At 39.9% G+C, this 24,304-nt stretch overlaps 2 protein-coding genes across 5 annotated transcripts in view; one reads left to right on the top strand and one right to left on the bottom strand.

Moving 5' to 3' along the window:
* slc18b1 (solute carrier family 18 member B1) overlaps positions 1-7,097 on the top strand; it is a 14,663-nt gene extending 7,566 nt beyond the window's left edge. The window contains exons 3-14 of the mRNA XM_017421483.3: positions 666-761; positions 852-925; positions 1,637-1,784; positions 2,066-2,222; positions 2,320-2,456; positions 3,341-3,442; positions 3,525-3,616; positions 5,347-5,442; positions 5,539-5,613; positions 5,699-5,792; positions 6,779-6,825; positions 6,942-7,097. Of these exons, the coding sequence (XP_017276972.1) occupies positions 666-761; positions 852-925; positions 1,637-1,784; positions 2,066-2,222; positions 2,320-2,456; positions 3,341-3,442; positions 3,525-3,616; positions 5,347-5,442; positions 5,539-5,613; positions 5,699-5,792; positions 6,779-6,825; positions 6,942-6,996 (1,173 nt within the window). The 3' untranslated portion in view covers positions 6,997-7,097. The remainder of the gene's footprint in view (positions 1-665; positions 762-851; positions 926-1,636; positions 1,785-2,065; positions 2,223-2,319; positions 2,457-3,340; positions 3,443-3,524; positions 3,617-5,346; positions 5,443-5,538; positions 5,614-5,698; positions 5,793-6,778; positions 6,826-6,941) is intronic.
* A 504-nt stretch (positions 7,098-7,601) lies between these two features.
* ahi1 (Abelson helper integration site 1) lies at positions 7,602-23,715 on the bottom strand. Of its 4 annotated transcripts, none has more exons than XM_017421465.3 (27): positions 23,611-23,715; positions 23,189-23,266; positions 22,439-22,557; positions 21,038-21,615; positions 20,845-20,933; positions 20,128-20,314; positions 19,440-19,632; positions 19,259-19,354; positions 18,960-19,145; positions 18,646-18,798; positions 16,741-16,873; positions 16,449-16,572; positions 15,160-15,389; positions 14,969-15,078; positions 14,767-14,885; positions 13,900-14,030; positions 13,553-13,693; positions 13,263-13,453; positions 13,095-13,140; positions 12,924-12,964; positions 11,530-11,626; positions 10,958-11,016; positions 10,785-10,853; positions 9,785-9,953; positions 9,010-9,086; positions 8,682-8,770; positions 7,602-8,190 (listed from the first exon to the last, which is right to left on the bottom strand). In XM_017421465.3, exons 2-27 carry the CDS (start codon positions 23,196-23,198, stop codon positions 8,037-8,039), a joined length of 3,591 nt encoding a protein of 1,196 aa, XP_017276954.1. In that variant the 5' UTR covers positions 23,199-23,266; positions 23,611-23,715; the 3' UTR covers positions 7,602-8,036. The 4 variants fall into 4 exon arrangements, with proteins under 4 accessions (XP_017276954.1, XP_017276957.1, XP_017276956.1 ...); XM_017421468.3 differs by having other exon boundaries at positions 10,785-10,850; XM_017421467.2 differs by having other exon boundaries at positions 23,591-23,666.
* Between the last annotated feature and the right edge of the window lie 589 nt (positions 23,716-24,304).

The raw sequence follows: 24,304 nt of genomic DNA, 5'->3' as shown, positions 1-24,304 counted from the left end.
GGGGCCCCGGTGACCCGCGTCCGGGCGAGGGAACACTGTGTCCAATATTTATGTTCATCATAAGGGGTCTTTGGGCTGCACTTCGTCTGCCCCCTCACCTAGGACCTGTCTGCCTTGGGTGACCCTACTAGGGGCATGAAGCCCCTGACAGCATAGCTCCTAGGATCATTGGGACACTCAAACCCCTCCACCACGATAAGGTGGCAGCCCAGGGAGAGGTTTTTATAGTTCCTCTGTTATCTTTTTATTTCAGAAACGACAAACAAAGTTAGCAGCATTCAGCTCTAATTCAACTGTTTACTTGATCATCCATCCAAAGTATGAGATAAACATAAAGAATTAGAAATTACCGACTCGTGTGTTGTTGTTGTTTTTATTCGTAGTGGGTGATTAAATGGTTTTAAAGCGTAGATTATGAAGACGAACAGACTGAACGCTGGATGGTGTTTTTGCTCATTTGTCTCCTGATTTTAAAAGTTTACTTTTTGAATCTCAGCCAGTGGTTTTGTCTGTACAATAAAGCAACTAATGCTTTTCCTATGAATCCCAGCTTCCACCAGTCCAAAAACCTGTACGCTGTGTTTGTTGGTACGCATCAAATCATGACTTTGTGAGCCCGCCGTGAGACACTTGTTAGTCTGACCTTTGACCTCTTTGTAATACAGGCAGTGAAGAAGGGAGCCAGTCAGACTGTGGTCGGCCTAATATTTGGGTGCTATGCTGTCTGCAATTTAATTGGTGCTTTAGTTCTGGGGAAATATGTAAGTACACATCAACATTACACTGGAAACTTTGTCTGTTGTGTGATTTTTATTCTGCTCAGGTGTAACTGACTGACATTCTTCCTGTAGATTGTCCAAATTGGTGCAAAGTTCATGCTAATTGCAGGACTTTTTGTGTCGTCGGGCTGCACCATTATGTTTGGGTAAGAGGAGGTCCTGTGATGGTTACAAAATAACTGTTTCCGCTGTAGCATATGACTATTGTCAACAGTTTCATGCAATCTGAGCACATTTGGACGACTGAATAAAATTTATTAATTGGGGGAAAAAAACCATCTGAAAACTTTATTTTATTTATTGTTTTTGGTAAAGCAAATTTGTGAAAGACTTAGAGAAACAGAATTATCTGTGAAGACGCAGCATGACTGCTGAAATGTGCTAAAAGCTGACACTGAGCACAAAAGTACCAAAGGCTAAAAGAAGCAAAAAAGTAGCAAAAAGCTAACAAAAAGCAGGATGTTAGCTAGAAGCTAAACGCAGGAAGACCTTAGCTAAAATCAGGACAAGTTAGCTAAAAGTTAAAAGCAGCAAAAGGCTATCTAAAAGTAGCAAAATGTAGCAAAAGGCTAGCTTAAAGCTAAAAATAGCATAGACAAATTAGAGCCAGTATGTTGAAGTAAATGAAATGTTTTTGAAGTAACTGTAGTGATCTCAGATTATTAATATTTGTAAAAGTTTAATGGGGCAGGGGTGACTCAGCATTCACTCAATTTAAAGAAAAGGCTGACGACTTGTTGATAAAAGTCTGTGCTCATTTAAAGTAAGTATCGATTGTCACTGTTCTTTGTTTTGTTTTGTTTCTTTATCTCCCCTGATAACTGCGGCAACTTATCTGCTCCCTTATTCCTCCGCAGGCTGCTCGACCGGGCCCCTGCAGGAGCCACCTTCATCACTCTGTGTTTTATCGTGAGGTCCATCGACGCTTTGGGCTTCGCCGCTGCCATGACCTCCTCTTTTGCCATGACAGCGAAAATCTTCCCGAACAATGTGGCAACTGTCCTGGTAGGAGCAGACCCGTCTTTGTCTGCCTGGTATGCTGTTGCGGCAATGGAATCAGGAGAAAACAGAAAACACACGCTAGTTGGACTTGTTTTGTATATTCCAGTCCCATTGGAAACATTCTGATGTCGCAGTAACAGATGTTGCATTAAAATGCTAAAAATTGTACATGATACAACACTATACCACAATATTCAGCAGTCATGCAGTTACACTCTAATATTGCGATGACAGTAAGATTTGGACATATGTGATGATGTATGAATTTATTTCCATTTCTGTAGGGAAGTTTGGAGATTTTCACAGGACTCGGGCTCATCCTGGGACCACCGGTGGGAGGCTGGTTCTACCACTCTTTCGGATATGAAGTCCCGTTCATGCTTCTCGGATGTTTGCTTCTGATTATGGTCCCCTTCAACATTTACATTTTGCCATCCATTGGTACTAGTTTGAAGATCCTTTTGAAAATTTTACTGTGGTTCTAACTCCGAACTGTGTTTTTTAAAAATGTTCTTTTTTGTGCTTCTTTCGGCTGCAGAGGCAGATCCGTCCAAGGACTCCTTCTTTCGACTTCTCACGCACGTCAGAGTTGTCCTGATTTGCTTTGTGATATTTACTCTCAGCTCAGGTCTGGGCTTCATTGATGCCACCCTGTCGCTGTTTGCAATGAAGACAGTAAGGTTTATGGTCCGAATGCTGAGTCAGCGTTCACACTTTGTTCCTGATTATACTTTCTTCTCTTCGTTTTTTTAAATCAAGCTACTTCCACATACTTGGTGCTATTATATATATATATCAAAGCATTCAGCTCGACTGAGAATGGCTTGCTTTGACTTTTGTTTTTTGTCATTTTTTGTGCTTTTTTTTTTTACTTACAAAGAAATTCCCCATAGAAGCACGTTAAGAGCTCCTTATTTATTTTAAAAACATTGTTCTCTGAAAATTACTTCAGCGTATTGGCTCTATTTTTGTCTACTTATGATCCGTTTTGCTTTTAGTGACTGTTTTGCTAATTTTAACTTTGTGCTACGGTTTAGCTACATTTAGCTTTTACCTACTGCTTTGCTAAATTTAGATTTTAGCTAGTGTTTTGCTTTTGTTAGCTTTTAACAACTGTTTAACTACTTTTAGCTACTGTCTTATTAATTTTATCTTTTAGCTACAATTCTTCTAATTGTAGCTTTTAGCCATGGTTTTGCTAATTTGAGCTTTAAGCTACAATTTTGCTATTTTATCTTTTAGCTACTGTTTTGCTAATTTGATTGTTAGGTATGATTTTGCTAGTTTTTGTCATAATTTTGCTTTTTTAAGCTAATATTTTGATACCTTTAGCTTTTAGCTCAGGTTTAGCTAATTTTAGCTTAAAACAACTGTTTTGCAAACTTTAGGTTTTAGCTACTGTTCTGCTTGTTTAGCTTCAAGAATTCACTTTAATGTTCAGCAGGTTTCAGTAAAGTCACTCAGCACTCTGTTCACTTCCTGTTCACAGAAAATTCTATTTCTTGAGTTTGTTTTCAGTACATTTTTGAATTTTTTTTTTCTTGTTTTGTTGTTTTTAGTTTCATCTCTCCTCTGGCTACGTGGGGCTCATCATGCTGGGTTTGTCCCTACCGTATTGTCTGGCCTCACCTCTGATTGGTTTCATCACAGATAAATATCCTGTGAGTGTTAAAGCAACAGAAAGACTAAATACAGGAAGTTGGTGTAAATATTTAAAGTCATTTAAGTTTTCCCGCGTCCCAGGTCTCTAGGAACAGATTTACAGTCGCAGGAGGCATCATCACAGCTGCTGGTTTCTTCCTGCTCGGCCCAGCTCCTTTTCTTCACGTCTCAAGGTGATTGCTCGCCTCAGGTGGAAACAACAACGGTGCCTAGGTGCCGGTTCTTTAGCAAGTTCAGAGCTGGGTCAGCTTAAGAACCTCTGAAGAGCCGGTTTGATTTTACAGAGCCAGAGATACACGGCAGAACCGCAACGTTCTGTCTTTTTAATATCCTGTACCTGACCCAAGAGGTACCTCCATCTATTCTGGATTTCTGTAAAGGATCACAGCACAGAGAAATCTTTATGAACATCATCACTCAAAGGCCTAACATTCCTTGAAGAAATGCACATCACCCGCTGCGTTTTCATTTCAGTTTTAAACTAGTGAGAAATAATGCAGTTGCAGCCATTTTGGTCAAACCTTGTAAATTACGTCATCATTGCAAGAAATGCATTAGTGCTCAGAGGATGTGTTGTGATGACTCAGCTGCTACCACATCAGATTTTAGCTCAGTATCTGTAAACTTGACTTGAGTTACTGAGCTAAAACGCTGTGCGGTAGTAGCTGAGAGTTATCCCCAACTTGTACTGAGAGCACTGGCAGATCTTGTAATATTACATGATATCATGCATAATGTCACTTTTAACGTTTGACCAAACTGTCTATACCTCCATTATTTCTCATCATAAGAGGATTTCAGTCCAAAGTTCTGGTAATATAAGGCGGCGGGTGATATGTCTTTAATTATAATAAATCAAATGGATGAAATGTTTTTAGAAGTCCTAAGGGGTTAAAAACAAAAACAACTGGACTTCTATTTTGTAGCTGAAGATGTTTCGCTTCTCATCCGAGGAGCTTTCTCAAGTCAAAAATCAGAGAGTGTGGAGTTCTGTAAGCTGGATTCACATGCAGATTAACTCCTCACAACAGAGGCTCATTAGGGTCCTTGTTAGCCTGACTCACTGATGAGTTTGCATTCCGGTGGGTGGTGAGAGTCAAACAGAAGGTACTGATCTGTGTGGGTTGGTTTCCTGTAGGCTGTCCTCTCTTTCCATGTAAACCAGACGGCCTCTCCACAGACACATGGCTCAACACCTCTTCAGGACAAGACTCAGCGGTTCACCTACACCTCAAGGATAAGGGACACTCTTTTGAGGACTAAAAAGTTCATATTTTGGACAGAGAGGACAGATGGTTTGAGAGGGGGGGTGAAGGAAACCATTTACGTCAAAAGAGAGAAACCAACTTAAAACAGAGGAGGAGATCTCAGATTCCAGCTTTCTAAAACCTGTAATGGAGCATTTAGCCTGCTACCCAGTCAGTTTTACTCCAATCCAGACCTGCATCCATGTGACCAGAGTGAGTCAGGCTAACAAGAACCCTAATGAGCCTCTATTGTTAGGAGAGTGATGGTAATCTGCATGTGAATCCAGCTTACGGAACATCTCAGCTTTAAAAGCTGGAACTCCACACTGTCTGCTTTTTGAATTAAGAAAGCTCCTCGGATGAGAATCGACATGTCTTCAGCTACAGAATAGAAGTCCAGTTGTTTTTGTTTTTAACCTTTTTTGGGATTTACCATGTCCTGGATGACTGAGACTCTACACCAGCATAGAAGTCCTAAAGTAACCAGAAACAGGAAGGAACATATGCTGCTAAAACAGGACTTTTCTGTCTGATTATTCATCCTGTAAACCTGCCTGCTCCTGTCCTGTCCTGTGGTAACCCCACAGCTGGGTTCCACGATCGGCGACGATAACGTGCGTTTTCTTTCCTCTGTGTTGTGCTCTCTGCATGTGAAGTCAGCTGTGGCTGTTGGTCGTCACGCTGGCTTTAATCGGGTTTTCTCTGGGAATGACTGCCATCCCCACATTCCCTGAGATCATCACATGTGCACAGTGAGTGTCTTCACATGTCGGTTCACATTCGTCCCGTCAGCTTGGAAACACTGCAAGTCAAAACCAAACTCCACCTGATTTTTGTTGTTGTTGTAGTGAGAAAGGATTTGAGGAGGGACTAAGCACTCTTGGAATGGTGTCCGGTTTGTTCGAAGCATTTTGGTCCATGGGGTGAGTTCAGGAGCCGCGTTATTTGCTGATCTGTGACTTTTCCAGTTTGGATTTGGGGTTTTAACGAGAACATTTTATTTCTAAGGATGTTCTGCGGCCCTGTAGTGGGTGGTGTTATCACACAGAATCTGAGCTTTGAGTGGGCAGCTACAGTTCAAGGAGGCATGACATTGCTGGCTGTAAGTATAAGGTGCTACAGATCGCTTTTATTTAAACTCTAAAAAGTCTTACAGACTCTGAGCTGAACACATTTTCTTTAAGAGACTCTAAGTTTCTACAGGTCCCCTCCCGCCTGAATCAAGCTGTCTGACACTGACACAGAAGCAGAATTACTTCTTATTATTTAACATCCCCGTGCAGTGACTCGAAATCAAAGCAAAATCACAAACTAAACTTTCATTAAAAAAATCAATAAATAAAAGGGAAAATATGTGAGTTACTTAAAAATACAAAAAGCATGATAAATGGCAGTTGTGTAACAACATACAGTATATGGAGATAAATAAATAAAACTCACAGAACTCGCTTTCAGAAGTCTATAAAACAAACCAACTTGCTGCTTCTCAGCTTCTTCAGTAAAATGCTTAAAAGCCAATGCTGTGTATAAACCCCCAAAGCTGAAATGCGTGTTGGGTTTATGGGGAAAAAAATTAGTTTTCCTTCAGACACTGACCTGTAAATATCAGGCTTGAAAGCTGTGAGGTTTCACAAGCATTTATATTATTATTATTATTGTCACTAATTTGTGTATTTATGACATCAGAGAGTCTGCTCGGAACATTTCAGGGACATCATCACTGCGCCTCTGTTTCAGCTGTACTGTCCTTGTGTACTTGGTATTCAGAGACGGACTGGGTCTGTTCTCGCCTGTGGTTGCCGCGGTGAATCAAGGTGTCAGAGCCCCCTTGACGGTGGCATTTTGCTGCACATGTGCACGTTCTGAACTCCGAGTTAATCCTTGTATTCAGCCATGCTGGACCTGAAAACTCAGAGATTCCCCTCTTTGAGTCCGTTAACTCCGTTTGTTTTCATGGTTGGCTTCAAGAAAAACAATCAAACAAGACTTAACTTGTTCTTCTCAGATAAGTTTATGAACTAAACCCATAAAACGGGAGAGAGGAGAGGGTTGTTTGTGTTCATCAGAGCTTGCATGTTCTGTTTCCAGGCCTTTCTTCTCGCAGTTCACTCTGTGAGTCGGCGAAGGCCACGGAGGTAATTATACATTCTGACATCACTTTTCTTTAAGGACTCAAATAGAATATCCTGTAAACTCTGTGCATTTTCTCTGAAGAAGCTGGAAATAACTCTGACTTTTGTTTGAATTTTAGCGTGCAGGAACACAGTCAACAAAGCGACGAGAACACTCCTCTCCTGAACGACTGAAGACCTCAAACATCTTTTTTTTTTTTAAAAAAAAAAGCTCAGTTTCTTACTTTCTGTGCGACTTAACTTGAATGTTTTTAAGAAATGTTTTTCTGTGTTTAGCAGAATAAAAGCGTAACAACAGGTGGTGCAATCAACTGTAATTTCTACTCAGACTATAAAGATTTGAGTCCATGTCAAACCCAAACTGTGTCTTTTTGTTCTACGGCATGACTTGGATTTTATATTTCAGGAAACCTTCTCAGGGTCTGTCTGCACATATACTTGACTTCCAGTAATCCTCCACGTGTGTAACGAGAAACAGAGGAGCAGACGGCCTCCCCCCTCAAGGATTAATATGAAAAAACTAGAAAAGTCCTGAAGAAATGTCGAAGGGTGACGCCTGACATTCCAATAATAATCAAGATCAGAAGAAATGTTAAAGCTGCTGCCAGTGGCTTGTTATGGTCACCATGGTAACCACACACCTGTCTGTCACTCCCTGACTGCCACGTTAACGAGGCAGACAGAAACAGACTGAAAAGTAAGCCTCAGACTGTAAAAACTACGCATTCTTCTCGGTTTACTGCAGATTTTGTCGACATTATATGATGTAGCTCCATTGGTATCACTGCTCGAGCCGTACGCCTCGATGTTTTATTTCAAAGCTGCGTGACAAGATCCAGGACAACAAATACTTTACAGAGTAACATTTCAACGCCACATATAGATTTACTGTTTTATACGTATCAAACTAGCCTTTTGGCATCGTCTAAAATTTGACATCAAAACTATAATTTCTGTTTTATACAACTGTGAAAATATAAAATGTTTTAAATAAGTAGTTTTGACTGTTAATGCTATCAATAAATGGCATTTAAAAACATATACAAAAGTAGAACTACAATATTATAAACATTTTGTGTCCTGTGTTGAAATCAAAGTGACATATTCTTATGTTCAGCTCATTACAGAATATGGTAATTGGTAAAAATATAAATATCTAAAAAGCAATTAATAAAACTACACATTATTGTACAAGGAGAAGAAAGCCAGCTGCTTCATGTGTCGGGCTCAAAGGCGCTGTTGGTCTGGCCTGTGGGTCTCTTTGGGAGAGGTCTGTCAGTCGTTCTGCCTCTCCTCCTGCTTCTGATCCACCCTGACGAATCTGCCTCCGCAGCCGATGGCTTCTTCACCTTCTTCTTCCTTCTAGTTCTGTAGGAAAAGCAGATTTTACAGTCAGCATTCAGAATTTAATCCTGTAAATCAGCCATGATCATTTGTTGTTTAATTAAAGGCCTAGCATTCGGTGAAGGACTTTATATCACCTGACGCCTTTCATGTCAGATTAAACTAAAATCATAAAATGTTACGAAACCTCGAAAATGATGTTATGCACAATCTCATTGTGATTGTGACTCTCAGCTACTACCACACTAAATTTTGGCACAATATCTACAAAACTGACTGAGTTCTAGTTATTTTTGTGTTAGCTAAGGTCACTCAGCTGTGGCGGCCATGTTGAATTGGATTGACTCCTAAAGTAAATCAGTTGTAGTTTTCCATCCAGTGATTACTTTCTGAGAGTTTCATTAAAATCCGCCTTTCGCCACAGGCGGGGGGGTCATATTAATGTTCCCCTAAAAGGAACATTAGTAATCATGCCTCAGACAGACAGAAGGATTTAGGCAAAGCTAGACTCTTACTTGGCGCCGGTCAGCTCGGGCTCGGTGTCCGAAAAAGTGGGCTCAGAGAGAAACCTAAGCTCCCCAGAAGAGCTAACCGCAGCAGAAACCTTTGAAAAGAAATAAAGCAGTGGGACAGGAGAAGATACTGAAACGGCAACCGGATGGAACCCTGTCATGCATCTTAACAAGGCGCCCCTTTAGACCTGCAGAGGAGCTGACAGCAGAGACACGAGGCCGCCCACACACGGGAGAATAAAGACCTCTACCCCATGTCCTACTGCACCCTGTACCCCAGAAACAGTATTAATAGAAACTAATCTAAATCCATGCGCTTCTGTTTTCTTACCCTTGTTGGAGTTGACCTCTCAATAGTCCTCTCAGACAAAGCTGAGTGCGTCTCTGCAGCCTCTTCCCTAAATTCACCTAAAACAATAACAAACAATAACTCGGAATGAGACAGTTTGCCATTTAAAATTAATTATAGTTAGAACTAAAGGCCTAGCATATCACCCGCTGCTTTTCATGTCAGAGATTTGGTTGAAAATAACGTTATGCACAATTTCATGCAATAAAACAAGACGTCGCGCTCAGAGTCTGTGTTGTGACTCTCAACTACGTCAAGTTTTAGCTCAATATCTAGAAAGACAGAACTCATAGCTATTTTTGTGTTGGCTAGTGTCGACTAGCCGCTGCAGCCATCTTGAATTGGATCCGCTCTAAAAGGTAATTAGCTGTACACGTTCATCCAGTGATTATTTTCTAAAAGGTTCATTAAAGTTGGTCCAGTGTTTCATGAGACAAAAAGGGCTGACTCCAGATGGTTGATAACTATTAACTATTTAGAGCTCAGAATACGTGTTGCGGATCAGTCTCAGCTACTACTACAACAAATTTAGCTCGATATCTGTAAATTTGAGTAAGTTTAAAGCTATTTTTGTATTTTTTACAGTCAATTGGCTGTAATAGGCATCTTGAATTGGGTTGACACCGAAGCTAATCAGTTGTAGATGTACATCCAATGATTACTTTCTGAGAGTTTTATTAAAGTTCCTCAAGTGGCTCAGGAGACGCGCACGGGTAAAAATATTATAATAATTATGTAACAATTATGATTCACTTACTCTGTTCTACTACATAAGAAGCAGGAAAATACCCCTGCAGCCCATTGACCAGGCGCCCAAACCACCAAGTGTCGTTTTCTTTGTCTTTGAACAGTACTTGGATGACATCACCGCGCCGAACGGTCAGCTCATCCGAGCGATTTGCTTTATAGTCATATATGGAAACCACCTAAGAGAGAAACACAAAGATGTGACATGAATGAGTTGGGGCATTGTGTAAAACGTAACTAAAACAGCAAATTTCATAGACCTACATTTTATTCACAATGCAATGTAGTGAAACTAAGAAACTACCATTTTAGGATCAAAACAGGTCATTTTGAATTTAACTGCTGCAACAGTTGGGATCGGGGCAACAAAAGGCAGTAAAAGTAAGTGATACGAATAAAAAACAGCTGGAGGAGAATTTTGCAACTAATTAGTTCAATTACTATCAGGTCAGTCAGAGGAGTGGGTACAAAAAGAGCATTTTAGAGAGGCTGAATCTGTCAGAAGTTAAGATGGACAGAGGTTCACCCACTGCATTAAAAACAGCTCTGATTCTGTTCTGGACATCACTGCATGGACTCAGGAATACAGTTCACTGAACCATCCACTAATGTTGGAGGGACCATCAAAGTACAAACAGGTTTCAGAACAACATCAGGTTCCATTCATTAAAGAAGACTCAGGACTGTGGAGCAGCTAGAATCCTCCATCAGAGCAGAATGGGACAACATTCCCTCTAAAACCTCCAGCAGCTGCTCTCCTCAGTTCCTGGATGTTTACAGACTGATGTTAGAAGAAGAGGAGAGGCTTCACAGAGGAAACATGGACCTGTTTTGACTTTTTGGAGATGTGCTAATGCCATTAAATTCAAAATTACCTCATATTTTTCCATTTTTGATAACATATGGTTCAAAGACATTTGCAGATCCTTGAATGTTTTCATTTATATTTTACATAATATTCCAACTTCTATGAAATAGGGTTCGTATTGGATGCCAGGGTGGATACTCACTACTTGTTGAACAGGGGGGGAGTCTGTTTCCACATAAAATCCTGAGGAGATGGAATCAGGAAGGGTCTGCTGGAGAAAAAAAAACAGGACTTTAATCTCATCTTCTGGCTGACGTTCATGTTGATTTAACAGGTTCGAAACGAAAAAGGAGCGAGCAAAGTGCAACGCCTCACCGTCTTTTGCCTAAGAGATGAAGCTCCTTTTAGATGCTGACCGGCTGAACTAAACCCCTCTGGAATTACAAGACAAAACGACAACAAAGATCATATCACTTTCCAAAGTGACTCAATTCACTCATTTGTGTTTAAAATCTTCCAAAGCCCCACCCCCCCACCCCGATTGGAAAAACTAATATGCCTTAAAGCTGGGTCAATGCCAGAAAACAGACCAAGCTCAATTAACTCTACTAATTCTGCCAAGATGAGTCAAATATCCAGAAAATCCAACAGGAAGCTTGTTTATGGATAACAAAAATCCTGTGGTCCAGGTGCGACTTGCTGATTGACATTTGACCAAATAGTAGAGGGGTATGGATATATTTGAGCCTATGTTGCTAAAAGAAGCCTCACATTAATTGGACACACTGAGTGGATGGAAACTTCTGACCACAACTGTGTGTCCTGCGTGACTTTGTACAGCGATAATCTCTAAAAAACATTTGGCCTCATTTGTCTAACAACTCCAGACAAAGCCATTCGCTGGGTAAGCACGCATAACTTGGTGATTAACTGAACAAGACGCTCACGGGTTTGTGTGTTCAGAGCTGCTTGGGGGATAAGCTGTTCTGCTAAGGAGCCAGAGAGCTGCAGCTTGGAGTGTGGCAGTGATGCATTTAATCCCATCTGAAGAAAGAAAAACAGGAAAGTAAAGACGTGTATTTAATTATACAAGATCTAATGCAAATTTCATCATCGATACATACAGCCCTAATTCCTAAAAAGTAGACAAACGCAGTGATTTGCAAATCTCAAAAGTCCAAACTTTGAAAAATACGGTAGCTGAGGAGAGCAGCTGCTGGAGGTTTTAGAGGGAATGTTGTCCCATTCTGCTCTGATGGAGGATTCTAGCTGCTCAACAGTCCTGGGTCTTTGCTGAATGTTTTATGTTTCATGATGCATCAAATGTTTTTTTATTGGTGAGAGGTCTGGACTGCAGGCAGGTCAGTTCAGCTCCTGGACTCTTCTACTATGAAGCCATGCTGCTGGAATGATGCAGTCTGAGGTTTAACATCGTCTTGATGAAATATGGAAGGTCTGCTCTGAAAAAGACAGCATCTGTATAAAAGCACATGTTCTAAAACCTGTATATAATTTTCTGCATTGATGGTGCCTTTCCAGATGTGTAAGCTGCCCATGCCAGAGGCATTAATGCACCCCCATACCATCAGAGAGGCAGGCTTTTGAACCGTGCGCTGATAACAGGCTGGATGCTCTTTTTCCTCTTTAGTACGGAGGACATGGCGTTCACATTTTCCAAAAGAATTCCAAGTTTTGATTCCTCTGACCACAGATCAGTTCTCCTCTGTCCCTCAGTCCATTTTAAATGAGCTTTGGTCCAGAGAAGACAGCAGTGTTTCTGGATGGTGTTCACATCTGGCTTCTTTGCATGACAGAGCAGTTTGGAACAGACTGCCCATCTTTACTTTACTTGCTCTTTTTTTTCCAGTGCTCTTACTGACCTTAATTTGTCAGCTGTTTATTAGTACTACTTACTTTTAGGGTGTTTTGGTGCCCTTGTCTGTTTTGAGATATGTTCCTACCATAAAATTCACATTTACCCAATTTTTTTCCCAAAAGATTGTACAGTAGTTTCTTAGTTTCAACATGTGTCATGTTTACTGTGTTCCAGTAAGAATAAAATGTGGGTTTGTGAGATTCGCAGACCACTGCATTCTGTTATTTATATTTTACTTGTACAAGAAGTCCTATGTTTACGTCATAATTACATAAAACTTTTTATTTTAATATTAACGAAAAAGATTGGAGTTGATTATTTTAAAAGCATGCTCATTAACTTTATAAACCTGTGTGGTGTTTCATCCTCAGGTTAAAGATCACTAAAGGTGAAGTCAATGTTGACAGATGTACCTTATAAAGACCAGATTTTATATCATTTAAATGATGTTAATGGTGTACTCACTGTGTCTGATGTATAGCTTCTCTGACTGATGCCCATTTTGTCTGCAAAACCAAACATAATAAAGCAGTAGATGTTCAGATCAATAAAAAGATGGCTTAGGGAAAATCGAATGCAATTCTCTAAATTATGATGGCTACTGTATGTAGAACTGTTCTCATATTAATTACATACCATGATCAGCAATAAATTCAGAGGCTGAGGACCTTCGATGTGGTTCCTACAAATGGTGTGAAAATATCAGCTTTTCTTTGCTGGAATTTAATAATAACTACTAATTCATACATCAAATGTTAAAGTAACTTCAAATTTTGGGAGCATTAAACAGAGACGAGCATTTACAAGAACCGAATCCAGGTGCTCCTTTACAAGCTGCCTTTTCATTGAAAGCCGTGCTGTGTGGGCGAACTGCTCCAAGGCCGAGGAAGCAGATGTGTCCTGCAGCGGCAGCGAGTCGGGTGTGTTTCTGACCAATCTGTCTGCAGACGCTGATCTGCTCACTGCTTTACCACTGTGCATTTCCAGCTGGGAAGCTGTACCGAATAACAGGAAATGAGGAACAAAACTACAAACTACAACCACAAAAAACCTAAAACCCCACTGACTATTTTTTGGACAAAAACCACACAAACCTTTGCCGTCGTACAGATACACGTGCACAGGCTGGTTCTGACCACACGCGCAGAAAGCTACCATGTTATCATGAGGGTGGAAAGAGACGCCATGGAGAGCGGTGCGGTAACAGAGCTCGGAGTACACTGCAACCTGGTCACCTGGGAAAACAGGGAAAACTTTAAGGAGTGCATATCACCCGCCACTTTCCATGCCAGACTTTTAAAATAAGATCATCTCATAATGAGGAAAGACACGGTTGAAGCCATTTTGCTCAAACCCTGAAACTACTGAGCGTTCTCGTGCAAAATCGCAAGACGTCAAGCTCAAAGTACGTGTTGAGGATGACTCTCAGCTACAGTGTTACCTGTGTCAGCGTTCCAGACGTACGCCATCCCATCCTCACTACCAGAAAAGATGAAAGTCCCACATGGAGTGAGGGTGCTATAAATCCTCTCCCTGTAGTTTGTGGCTCCAGTGTACTTCTTCACAGCCAGCCTGAAAAGAGCAAATTTGAGACAGAACACCTACTTATACACCACAAAAATAACATAACATGTGTTAGACTGTGCAGAACAGTCATTGGGTTGTATGGCATTTATTGATTTTTTTGTCTGTGTTTGTTTATTTGTCATATTAGCAGACTATCTGCTGAACCATGGGACAGATTTTGATAAAAATCTTCAGAAAATAATTATCTAATGTATGTCTACAAATGATCAACTCTTGAAGTCACCTTATTCAAGATGGCTGTCACAGCTAATCAACATAAAAAAAACACAAAAATGATTATAAATCAGCCAGTTTTACAGATATAAATAAAAAACCTAGTGTGGTAGTAGCTGAGACTTATCACAGACTAAAAGCACAATATTTGTTTTTAAAAATTTGATATTAACCATTGGAGTCAACTCTGTCTGTCTGTTAGCAAAATATGTTGTGAAACACTCAACAGGCTTTAATGAGACTCAGAAACTAATCACTGGCTGTACATCTACAACTGGTTAGCTGTGGCAGCCATCTTGAACCACAAATGGCTCTTACGCAACCATTTTTTTTACAGATATTGAGCTAAAATTTGGTGTGGTGGTAGCTGAGAGTCATCCTCAACACCTACTCAGAGAGCTGACAAGTCGTAATTTAGATGACCTCTGATATAAAAGGTGGTGGGTGATATGCGTTCCTTCCACAAAAAATGTGCGGTCTTTAAATTTCTTTATCTTTTCAAACTTACATCCTCAAATCCATCATCCTCAGGACACTGTCTTTGGCATGTATGAGCAGACACCGTCCGTTTGGATGGAGCTGCAGCACGTTGATGGGTATACCACTCAGGTCGCTCTCACTGATTTTCTGCAAAGAGCCAAATGGAGGATCACTGCAGTGATCACTCCAAAATATACATCTCACATTGTACAAAACACTATCAGCTCTACCTTTTCTATACACCAGTGATGGCACGGTTTCTGTCGATGCCTGCTGTCATTTACTGAAGCTTTCCACACATTGATGACGCCTGTGTTGTCTGCAGAGAACATTCTAGATCCTGTTTACAGAAACACAACAAACGCAGAAGTTATAAACAAATTCCTTCAAACATATATAAGAGACCTGTCATTTAAAATACCTTCAAAGTCAAAACAGACTGTGTTGATGAAGCTGCTGTGACCCTCGAACTCCTGCAGCAGCTGGCCGTTCACGTCGTCCACGTCAAGCCTCCACACTCGTATCAGACAGTCATAGCCACCAGTCACAGCCAGGTTCTGGGCACTGGGATGGTACTGAGCACAGTACACAAAGGAGGGATGAGGAAGCACCTTCTGGGCTGTTTCCACAAGCCTCTCTATATTCCACTCTCTGAGGGAGGACAGTGACAAGGAGAGTGTGTAAAAACACAAGTGCTGCTTTATCTGCAGAACAAATATGTTCCGAGAACAAACCAGACTGACCAAAGTCATGTTGAGTCACAAGAATCAGAGTTACAAAGAGGTAAACGAGGCTCTTACTCCCCCTTGTGGAGCAACAAAGTATTGCAGCAACACAACCACTATAGCTGCCTTTAGTCATTTCTGCTTCTTTTAGGTTACCATCTGAAATCATCATTTTCAAAATAACTTTTGTGTTTTTATATGAAATAAAGGCCTGTCATTCCTTAAAGGAATGCATATTGCCCTCCACCTTTTATGCAAGAGCATTAAATCATCTTATGATGAAAAGGGACTGAGTTAAAGCCATTTTGATCAAACCTTGTAATTGACTTTATGCGCGATCATCTTGTGAGATCCGTTGGTGCTCGAAGTATATGTTGGCAATGACTCCCAGCTCTCATCAAACTTTAGCTCAATATCTGTGAATCTGACTGAGTTTTAGCCATTTGTGGATTTGCTAAGGTTGATTAGCTGTGGTGGCCATCTTGAATGGGGTTGATTCCAAAAGCTAATCAGCTGTAGATGTACATCCAATGATTTCTGTCAGAAACTTTTATTAAAATCCATCCAGTGGTTTATGAGGTATTTAGCTAACAGACAAACAGGGATGACGCAAACAATCAGTGGCAAAGTTTTAAGCAAATATATTGATCAATATGTAGCACTTAAAGTATGTGTTGTGAAAATTCTCTCAGCTACTACCACACCACATTTTAGCACAATATCTGTAAACTAGACTGAGTTATGAACATTTTGTGTTTTCTAAAATCAGATGACTGTGTCGGCCATCTTGAATTGGGGTGACTCCAAAGGTTAATCAGTTTTAGATGTGAATCCAACGATTATTTTCTGAAAGTTTCATTAAAAGTTGTCCAGTTGTTCATGAGATCTTTTGGTAACAGACACAAACAAATACAGGCAAAAACATTATTGTCGTCTTCCTTCACCTTTTGGCTGCAGGAGATATTAAAACAACCTTGAACCTCACCTCACAGTTCCGTCAGAGGAGGCCGACAACAAGCTCCTATCATCTCTGGACCAGCAGAGATCGTACACTATTTTCAGGTGGCCACTGAAGGCAGCTAACACCTTACCAGAGGGGATCTCGTACACTGAAAAAAAGAAAAAGAAATGTTTTGAAGCAATGTGTTCGTACTCTTTTTTTTTCCCCTGTGGTAAAGTCAGGCTTCTCACAGAAGTAAGAAAAGCCCGACTTAATTGGCTTGACAAAAGTAAAGCAGCGTCAGGAGTTTTGTAGAAAAGGAGGAGTTGTTGTTTACCTACAACAGGGAAAGAATCTCTGTCGGCACAAGCAGCAGCCAGGATGGTGCCAGCGTGAGAGAACAGCACGGTGAAACAACCCATCTGACCGCCACGGAATGCCAAAATGTGCTTGTTAGGAACCCGACACATCTGCAACAGACAGACTCTTGTCTGATTCGATGTCATGAACACGGACTGTAGAAGAAATCCAGACATCTGATGTGAACCTGCAGTCACAGCCAGAGCAGGACCAGCTACTCTGTAGGTTGGTTTCAGGACAAGCTTGAAGTTATCTTGATTTAATTACATACCGTATTTTCCACACGACAGGGTGCGCTGGATAATAAGACGCACTGTCAATGAACGGCCCCTTTTCAAACTTTTGTCATATATATATAAGGCGCACCGGATTATAAGGCACATTAAGGGAAACAAAACAGCTCCGTCTTTTCAGAGAATACTGCACCGACGTAAGCGTCAAGTATAAACGCCTGCACCGCTCACTCAGGTCCGCACGCCGTGCACAGAGCCCTGTGTGACTGTAACTGAGCCTTAATGCTGCGAGCGGTGCAGCTTTGTAGTTTACCAAGGTCGTACTAAAATATTACAACTTCTTACATATATAAGGTGCTCTGGATTATAAGGCGCACTGTTGTTTTTTGAGAAAATTGAAGGCTTTAAAGTGCGCCTTATAGTCCGGAAATATGGGAATGAAAATGGATAAAAAACATCAGTTACTGTAAAGCTACAGTCAATCAATCAATCAATCAAATTTTATTTGTATAGCACATTTCAGCAGCAAGGCATTTCAAGGTGCTTTACATAATTAAAAAACAAAATAAAAACAGCATGTGACAATGAATAAACAGTAAGAAAGAGACAAACATCGAAGACATCAAAAACCCGCACTCTAACCCTAATTTAGCCATAAGCAACTCTAAACAGGTGGGTTTTAAGTTGAGATTTAAAGGCACCCAGTGTTTCAGCTGTTTTACAGTTTTCTGGAAGTTTGTTCCAAATTTGTGGTGCATAGAAACTGAAAGCTGCTTCTCCTCGTTTGGTTCTGGTTCTGGGGATGCAGAGCAGTCCAGAACCAGAAGATCTGAGGGGTCTAGACGGTTGATACAGCAATAACAGATCTTTAATGTATTGTGGTGCTAAACCGTTCAGTGATTTATAAACTAACAACAGTATTTTAAAGTCTATTCTTTGAGCTACAGTTTTGTTTCTGTCAACTGTTTAAAATGTTCTAAAAAATTTAAATCATATTATTATAATCAAAGTTTAGTCTTGTTCATGAGCTCCTAAAGTACATATGTTCTTGTTTTGGGTTGTTTTAATGCAGCATCTTTGAGTAAGATGCCCCCAGGGCTCAGGTTTACAATAAATTACACCTTAGAGTACAAATCTTCATCCATTTTGGGTGGTATCACGCTAGACACGTAGTTCTCATCTACCATAGTTGCTTCGACAGACTGGCACTGAGCACAGGGTTTTGTGAAGATCTAGTCCACCTGTTTTGGTCCCGTCCACTTTATATCAAAATGTGATTGGTTAATTTGCCTGTCAGTCACTAACAAACTGTCCAAATGTTGTCCTAACCAATAAAAAAGCTCCTTCAAATCCTTTTTTTTTGTGCCTAAAGATGCAACTAAAAGTACATATTTTTATAAAATAAAAGCCTCTCTTTGAATTACAAAGTAGCTTACAGAAAATATAATATATGCTAAAATGTGTGTTTTATAAAACAAAATAAAATAAATTAATATGCCGGTTTATTATCTCCCTCTGAGGGCCTTGAACCTGAGCGGGTCAGGAAGTGCTTTGGGAATGCAAACAGTGCAAAATATCTGGAAAATCTAAACAAATGATTAGCATTTATATACGCTTGTAAAACAGTAATTTGAGACTTTATTACAGACCTGACCGGGGAGTCGGCTCCATCTCAGGACTGGCTGCTTGCTGTCAGCAGCTTGTGTCGGACTTCTCTTGGTGACCTCACTCTGCAGCTCACTATAGGAGGTGCTGCCTCTCTCCTCCTGTAGTGCCATCATAGACCGGACACTGGGGTCCACCTACACGGCAAAAACAAGCTCAGATTCTGCAAAGTCGCTCAGGCAATACTGTCTGCATTGAAGCTATGACACAACAAGACACTCAGCTACATACAGGCAGAAACAGATAAAGGAAATACATGTAAAATGGCTACTTTTTAGCTTGGAGGAAGTAAACTTACATGTTCCGGCAGTTTAATCCCTTTCACCGTAACATAAAGGGTGGACGCATATTTGGTTCTTGGATGTTTCCTCCACCACTCAACCACTTCGATCGTTTTAGGCTGCCTCTTGGCTCGAGGCAAAGGGCAGAAGAGCTGGAGGCGAAGCTTGCTGTCAACATTTAGGACGCCGTTCGTGCCGACAAGCTGAGAGTTGGAAAAAATATGAAATAACTATTAGAAATGCTAAATAAAAAAATTAAAAAAAAAACAATAGAGACCGGTGTTTTTATTCTAAAAGATGAGACCACGTGCGGTACCTTAAGAAAAGCCCATGCAATTTTCCTAAATCCTCGCTCGTGCTCGTCAGCATCGGTGTTGGCTTTTGCCTCTTCCATGGTCATAAAGTCCAGGATCTATACAAAAGTTTTAGATAAAAAAAACATTAGTAACAGCTACGCTCAAATGTGGTGGAAGTCTTGGTAATGAAACACCTCTTACTTCAAAGAAGAGGACGACTCTGGGGTTTGCGTCGTTTTGCTCAACAAAGTAACCAAATCGCTCGTTGAATATGATCTGCTCCTGCCACTCGGGGACGATGGATTTGTTCTTCTTGAAGTCGAAGGGCTGGGTCATGATGGGGAGAATGTAGTGCACGTTCTCTCGCTCGTAATATGAAGAGACGGGCCGATGGCTTTCAAACAAAGAAAAGAGATTTGATATCATATAAATATTAAAACTGTTTTAAAAATTAGGGTGACTCCAAAAGTTAATCAGTTGTAGAGAGTCTCACTATGAGCTGCTCTTTGGTTCTTGGGATATTTTGCTAACAGACGGAAAAGGCCTTCACCAAAGTTGGAAGCAAAAATATTGCCCAAGGTGTAGCGATCGGAGTATGTGTAGGGGATAATGCTGAGGTACTACCACGCTAAATTTGAGCTTAATATCTGTGAAAGTGATATTATTGCCATGTGTTGTGGCAAACATTGAATGGGGTTGACTCTAAAAGTTAAACAGCTGGAGATCTACTGTCTGAGAGTTTCATTCAAACCCGTCCACACAAACGGACGCAGGCAAAAACGTTATCGTTTCAGCGGTGGGGGATAATAGTAAGTCATAATAAGCTTTAAGACATTTTCTGGTGAAAGGAATGTGTGCTAATGTAAGACGGGAGGGGATTCGTTCTCACCTGTCCTCTTTCTTGACATACTGCCCTGTGACTTCATCAACGACGTGGATCTTCACCATGGGGTGCGACATCAGCAAGTCCGTCTTGAGGGGATCTGTTCTGTGAACGAACAGTCCCAGAACCAGGCGGTCGTCAAAAGTCGCATTTTGTGCCTCTTCTGGTTCAGCTTCACTTTCTTCTTTGACGACTGAAAATTGGAGAGGAAAAAAAAAACAAAAAACAACAGGAACTTCATCAATATTTACTTTTTCTGTTTATTGTCGTCCACAAAAGCAATACAAATACAGGAGGATAATATTTTTCCACGTCTGTGTGTGCTTGTGTGACTGTCTGTTAGCAAAACATCTCATGAACCATTGGATTGATTTGAATGAAACTTTTAAAATCATCTACAGCTGATTAACTCTTGAAGTCAATCAAATTCAAGGTTGCTGCCACAGCTAATCAGCATTTATCAACATAAAAATGACTACAAGTCAGTCAATTTTACAAATATTTATCTAAACTTTGATGTGGTAGTGGCTGAGAGTCAATAGCAACACACTCTGAATGTAACATGTCATCTGATTGAATGAGGTCATCCATATTGTGATTTTAAAGGTCTGACCAAAACAGCTACAACTGTGTCATTTCTCAACATTAGATGATCTCAGTATGAAACATTTAATTAATTTTTATTTTATCATGTGGAATTCCTAACAATTAACCCCAAATTACCGTGCTTTTTCTTCTTCTTCTTCTTTTTCCCCCTTGTTTCTGTTTCGTTTTCCACATCGGCATCATGATCTACTCGTTCATCTTGATCCCTGATGGAAATAAATAAAAATTAATTTTAAAATGCTGCTTAAACTGTGCCGATAACTTCATTCTAAATAATAAAACTAAACACAATAAAAAGAGCAGTACACACCCTACATCTGACTCTGTCGTTACAGATTTTAACTTCTTCTTTTTCTTCTTCCCCACATCATTATTCCAGGTGATATTTTGCGACAAAATTCTCCTGTCTTCTTTCTCGGTCTCTGTTGTCTTTATGGTCCTCTCTTCTTCCTGTGCCATCTGCTGCTGGTATTCTTGCAGCAGGCCATCTTCTGCATCTTCCACCTGGCTCTCTGCTGCACTCTCTTTGCTTTTCCCCTTCTTGCTTCCCCGTTTCAGCTCTTTTCCACCAGCGGCGGCAGCGTCTGGATCCAAAGCACTGCTGTCAGCCTTGGAAGCGTCTGCGTCCTCCTGGATGTGACCTGAGATATCTTTGGGTACGGGTAGGGAAGGGAGGTCCCTCTTACTCTTCCTCTTAGCTTTTGATGTCGTAATCTCATCTTGGTTTCTGCTGTTGTTGATGTTGACCTTTTCTGTTATTTCCCTTTCCCTCCTTTTGTTCTTGGTATAACGAGGGCTGCCCTGTTCAGGATCGTACGTGTTCTGTAGGATGGTCTCATCATCTTCGGTGTCCTTTTCAAGGTTGAGATTCTTTCTCAGATTCTGAAGCTTAAAGGAAGGAAAAAAGATAAACAAACCGATGATAACATGAACTTAGAAAAGGTGCATTTTCTGTAAAAATGTGGAATGACTTTGCTGAAGATGATAAAGATGATGAAATGGAGATGGTAAAGCTAAATATAGCAGAACAGTAGCTAAGAGCAGCAGAATGGTAGCCAAAAGCTAAAAGTAGAATAAGAAGACAAAACTGGAGCAAGTTTGCTGAAGCAGATAAATGTTTTGAAAGGAATTAAAAAGATCTCAATCTATTTCTATGAGAAAGATATTTGTAAAAACAGATAAATATTCAAAAAGTATAAAGTTAAAGAAAATTTACAGCCCTCATCTCCTGAATGAGGTAATTGTTTTGGTATAGGAATGGCTAAAATTGCACAAAATATGTAGACGTAATTAGATTCCAAAAAAAGGTTTGGAAAAATAAAAACCAAACAGAAAAACAAATGTGTGAATGCAATCGCCTCAGACATTTTGACTTTATAAAGTATGGAAAACACAAAAGTATTAACCAGAGCTGTGTTACAGTCCTGCAGTCATGCATGCTGGTTGTTCTGGATAAATGTTTACAAGCAAAACTTCTCCTTCCCTGAATGCAGCCCTCATTAACACGTCTGTGCTTTTCTCTTTTCTCTCAAGTCAAAATGTCTGCTGTGAAACAAGCCTGTCGAGTTGATGAAAGAGCATGAAACACTTATTATAATATGCCTCTTCTGCTTCTGTAACAGTGGCTCATAAATAATACAACATTGAGTTTGAATCAACGCAAGCAGCTCTTTGAGCTCTGCTGTAAAACGGCTAAAAACAAAGCACGTACCACTATTGTCTCCTTCGCTTCCGTGCCTCTCTTCTTCGACTTTTTCTTCTCAGATTCTGTATATTTTCTGAAGGCTTCATTAAACCGTTCCCGGGTCTTTGAGCGGTCTTCACTCTCACCTAGAAAAGTTCATATTTTTAGGAATTGGGAAAATCATTTGGGATGAATACTTTGGACCCAGCTAACGCTAAATATGAAAGTACTAAAGTTAGCTCAGAAAAACCTCTCCTGAGTAAAACCACCTTACATTTACTTTGCTTGGATTTTAGACTAAATTGTTTTGTTTCATTTTGCTTCAAAGCATGTGTACACAAAAGATAATCTAATAATATCGCATTATTCATTTTTATATTTCTCAACACATCTAAAATATGTATTTAATATAAAACTATTAAAATGACAATCAACATTATGATTATACTTCAACCCCTAAACTATGTCAACTTACTAATTTCTGTCCAATAAGTGCAATCTACTTACATAGATTTATTAATTTTCACTGTCATTACTTTGTGTTGTTTTGAATCGTGTATTAATTTATATTTTTTAAGCACTTGCAATCTTATAAGGAATGTATGAAATGTTGTTGTACCACGTACAATGACAATAAAGTTTGTCTATTCTACTTAAAATACTAATTTCTGCATGTTTACATGCCTCACGCAACAGCATCACTAGATTGTGGCATTACTGTTTTACAAATACAAACATTAATGCTACACCAGTGCTCAGGTACTGCAGAAAACTCACCTGCTGGCATTTTTAAGCACCGAAATGTCCCTCATTCTGAGTCCAAAGGGACAATAATCCAGTGTTTGAAGCTTTATTCTAAATACAAAACAGACATTGTTTGTTGTTTCTGGTGATTCTCAGGCACACATTTAGTTAAGCTATCTGGATAAACTAGGACATGTTTAAAGAAGTATCTGCTTATTCTATATCAACCACAGTGTATTAAAAGTCAAATTTCTGAGAAGACTTGTTAACATTAGCTTCCTCGGCAGCAGCTAGTTCGCTAGATGCTAGTAGCTCTCTGGCTTTAAGGACGAGTCGACAAAGTAATATTTATGTTGCACAGCAAATATTCTTTAGCCATAAAATAATCTCAACTCCACGTGAATTCATTTAATAAGCGGTATGAGAAGTAGTTACAAGTAGCTGTGTGTATCTACCAGGGCAGCGCTCCCACTGTCCTCCAACTTTACCGAAAACGCTACGATGGTTTCCAAGCCAACAAGGGTGAGCTTATGGGCGGAGCCAAAGGACTGCTCGAGGATGTAGACAACTAACAGAACGTAACCAATGAAATTTGAGCATATGCGTGACGTAAATACGTAATGAACGTAACTCTCAAACAGTGCTGCGTTCAGAAACCAAAGCGAAGTTGGATTTTCTACACTCAACTTGATAAATCAAAGCAAACGCCGTATCTTGGATTTCTCGACTCTTTTCATTTTGAAAGTTGAAGGATTCTTTGGCAAGTAAGCATTAGAGGAAACCTTTTATCTATCTATCTATCTATCTATCTATCTATCTATCTATCTATCTATCTATCTATCTATCTATCTATCTATCTATCTATCTATCTATCTATCTATCTATCTATCTATCTATCTATCTATCTATCTATCTATCTATCTATCTATCTATCTATCTATCTAATCTTTTAAAAAACAAACTGCAACTAGAGATATTTTAGAAAGACTTTTTATATTTATATTTAAAAATATAAATATTTTATATTTATATTTTCTGTGAAAATGCAGTGTAAATGTTGAGTTCTGAATAACTTGATTTTTGCTGAAGAAGCTGAAACCGAGTTGTTAAAGCTAAAAGAAGCAGAACACTAGCTAAAGCTAAAAGTAG

Source organism: Kryptolebias marmoratus, linkage group LG10 (assembly GCF_001649575.2).
Source record: "Kryptolebias marmoratus isolate JLee-2015 linkage group LG10, ASM164957v2, whole genome shotgun sequence".
Classification (NCBI taxonomy): domain Eukaryota; kingdom Metazoa; phylum Chordata; class Actinopteri; order Cyprinodontiformes; family Rivulidae; genus Kryptolebias; species Kryptolebias marmoratus.
This window is presented reverse-complemented; position numbering and strand designations above follow the sequence as displayed.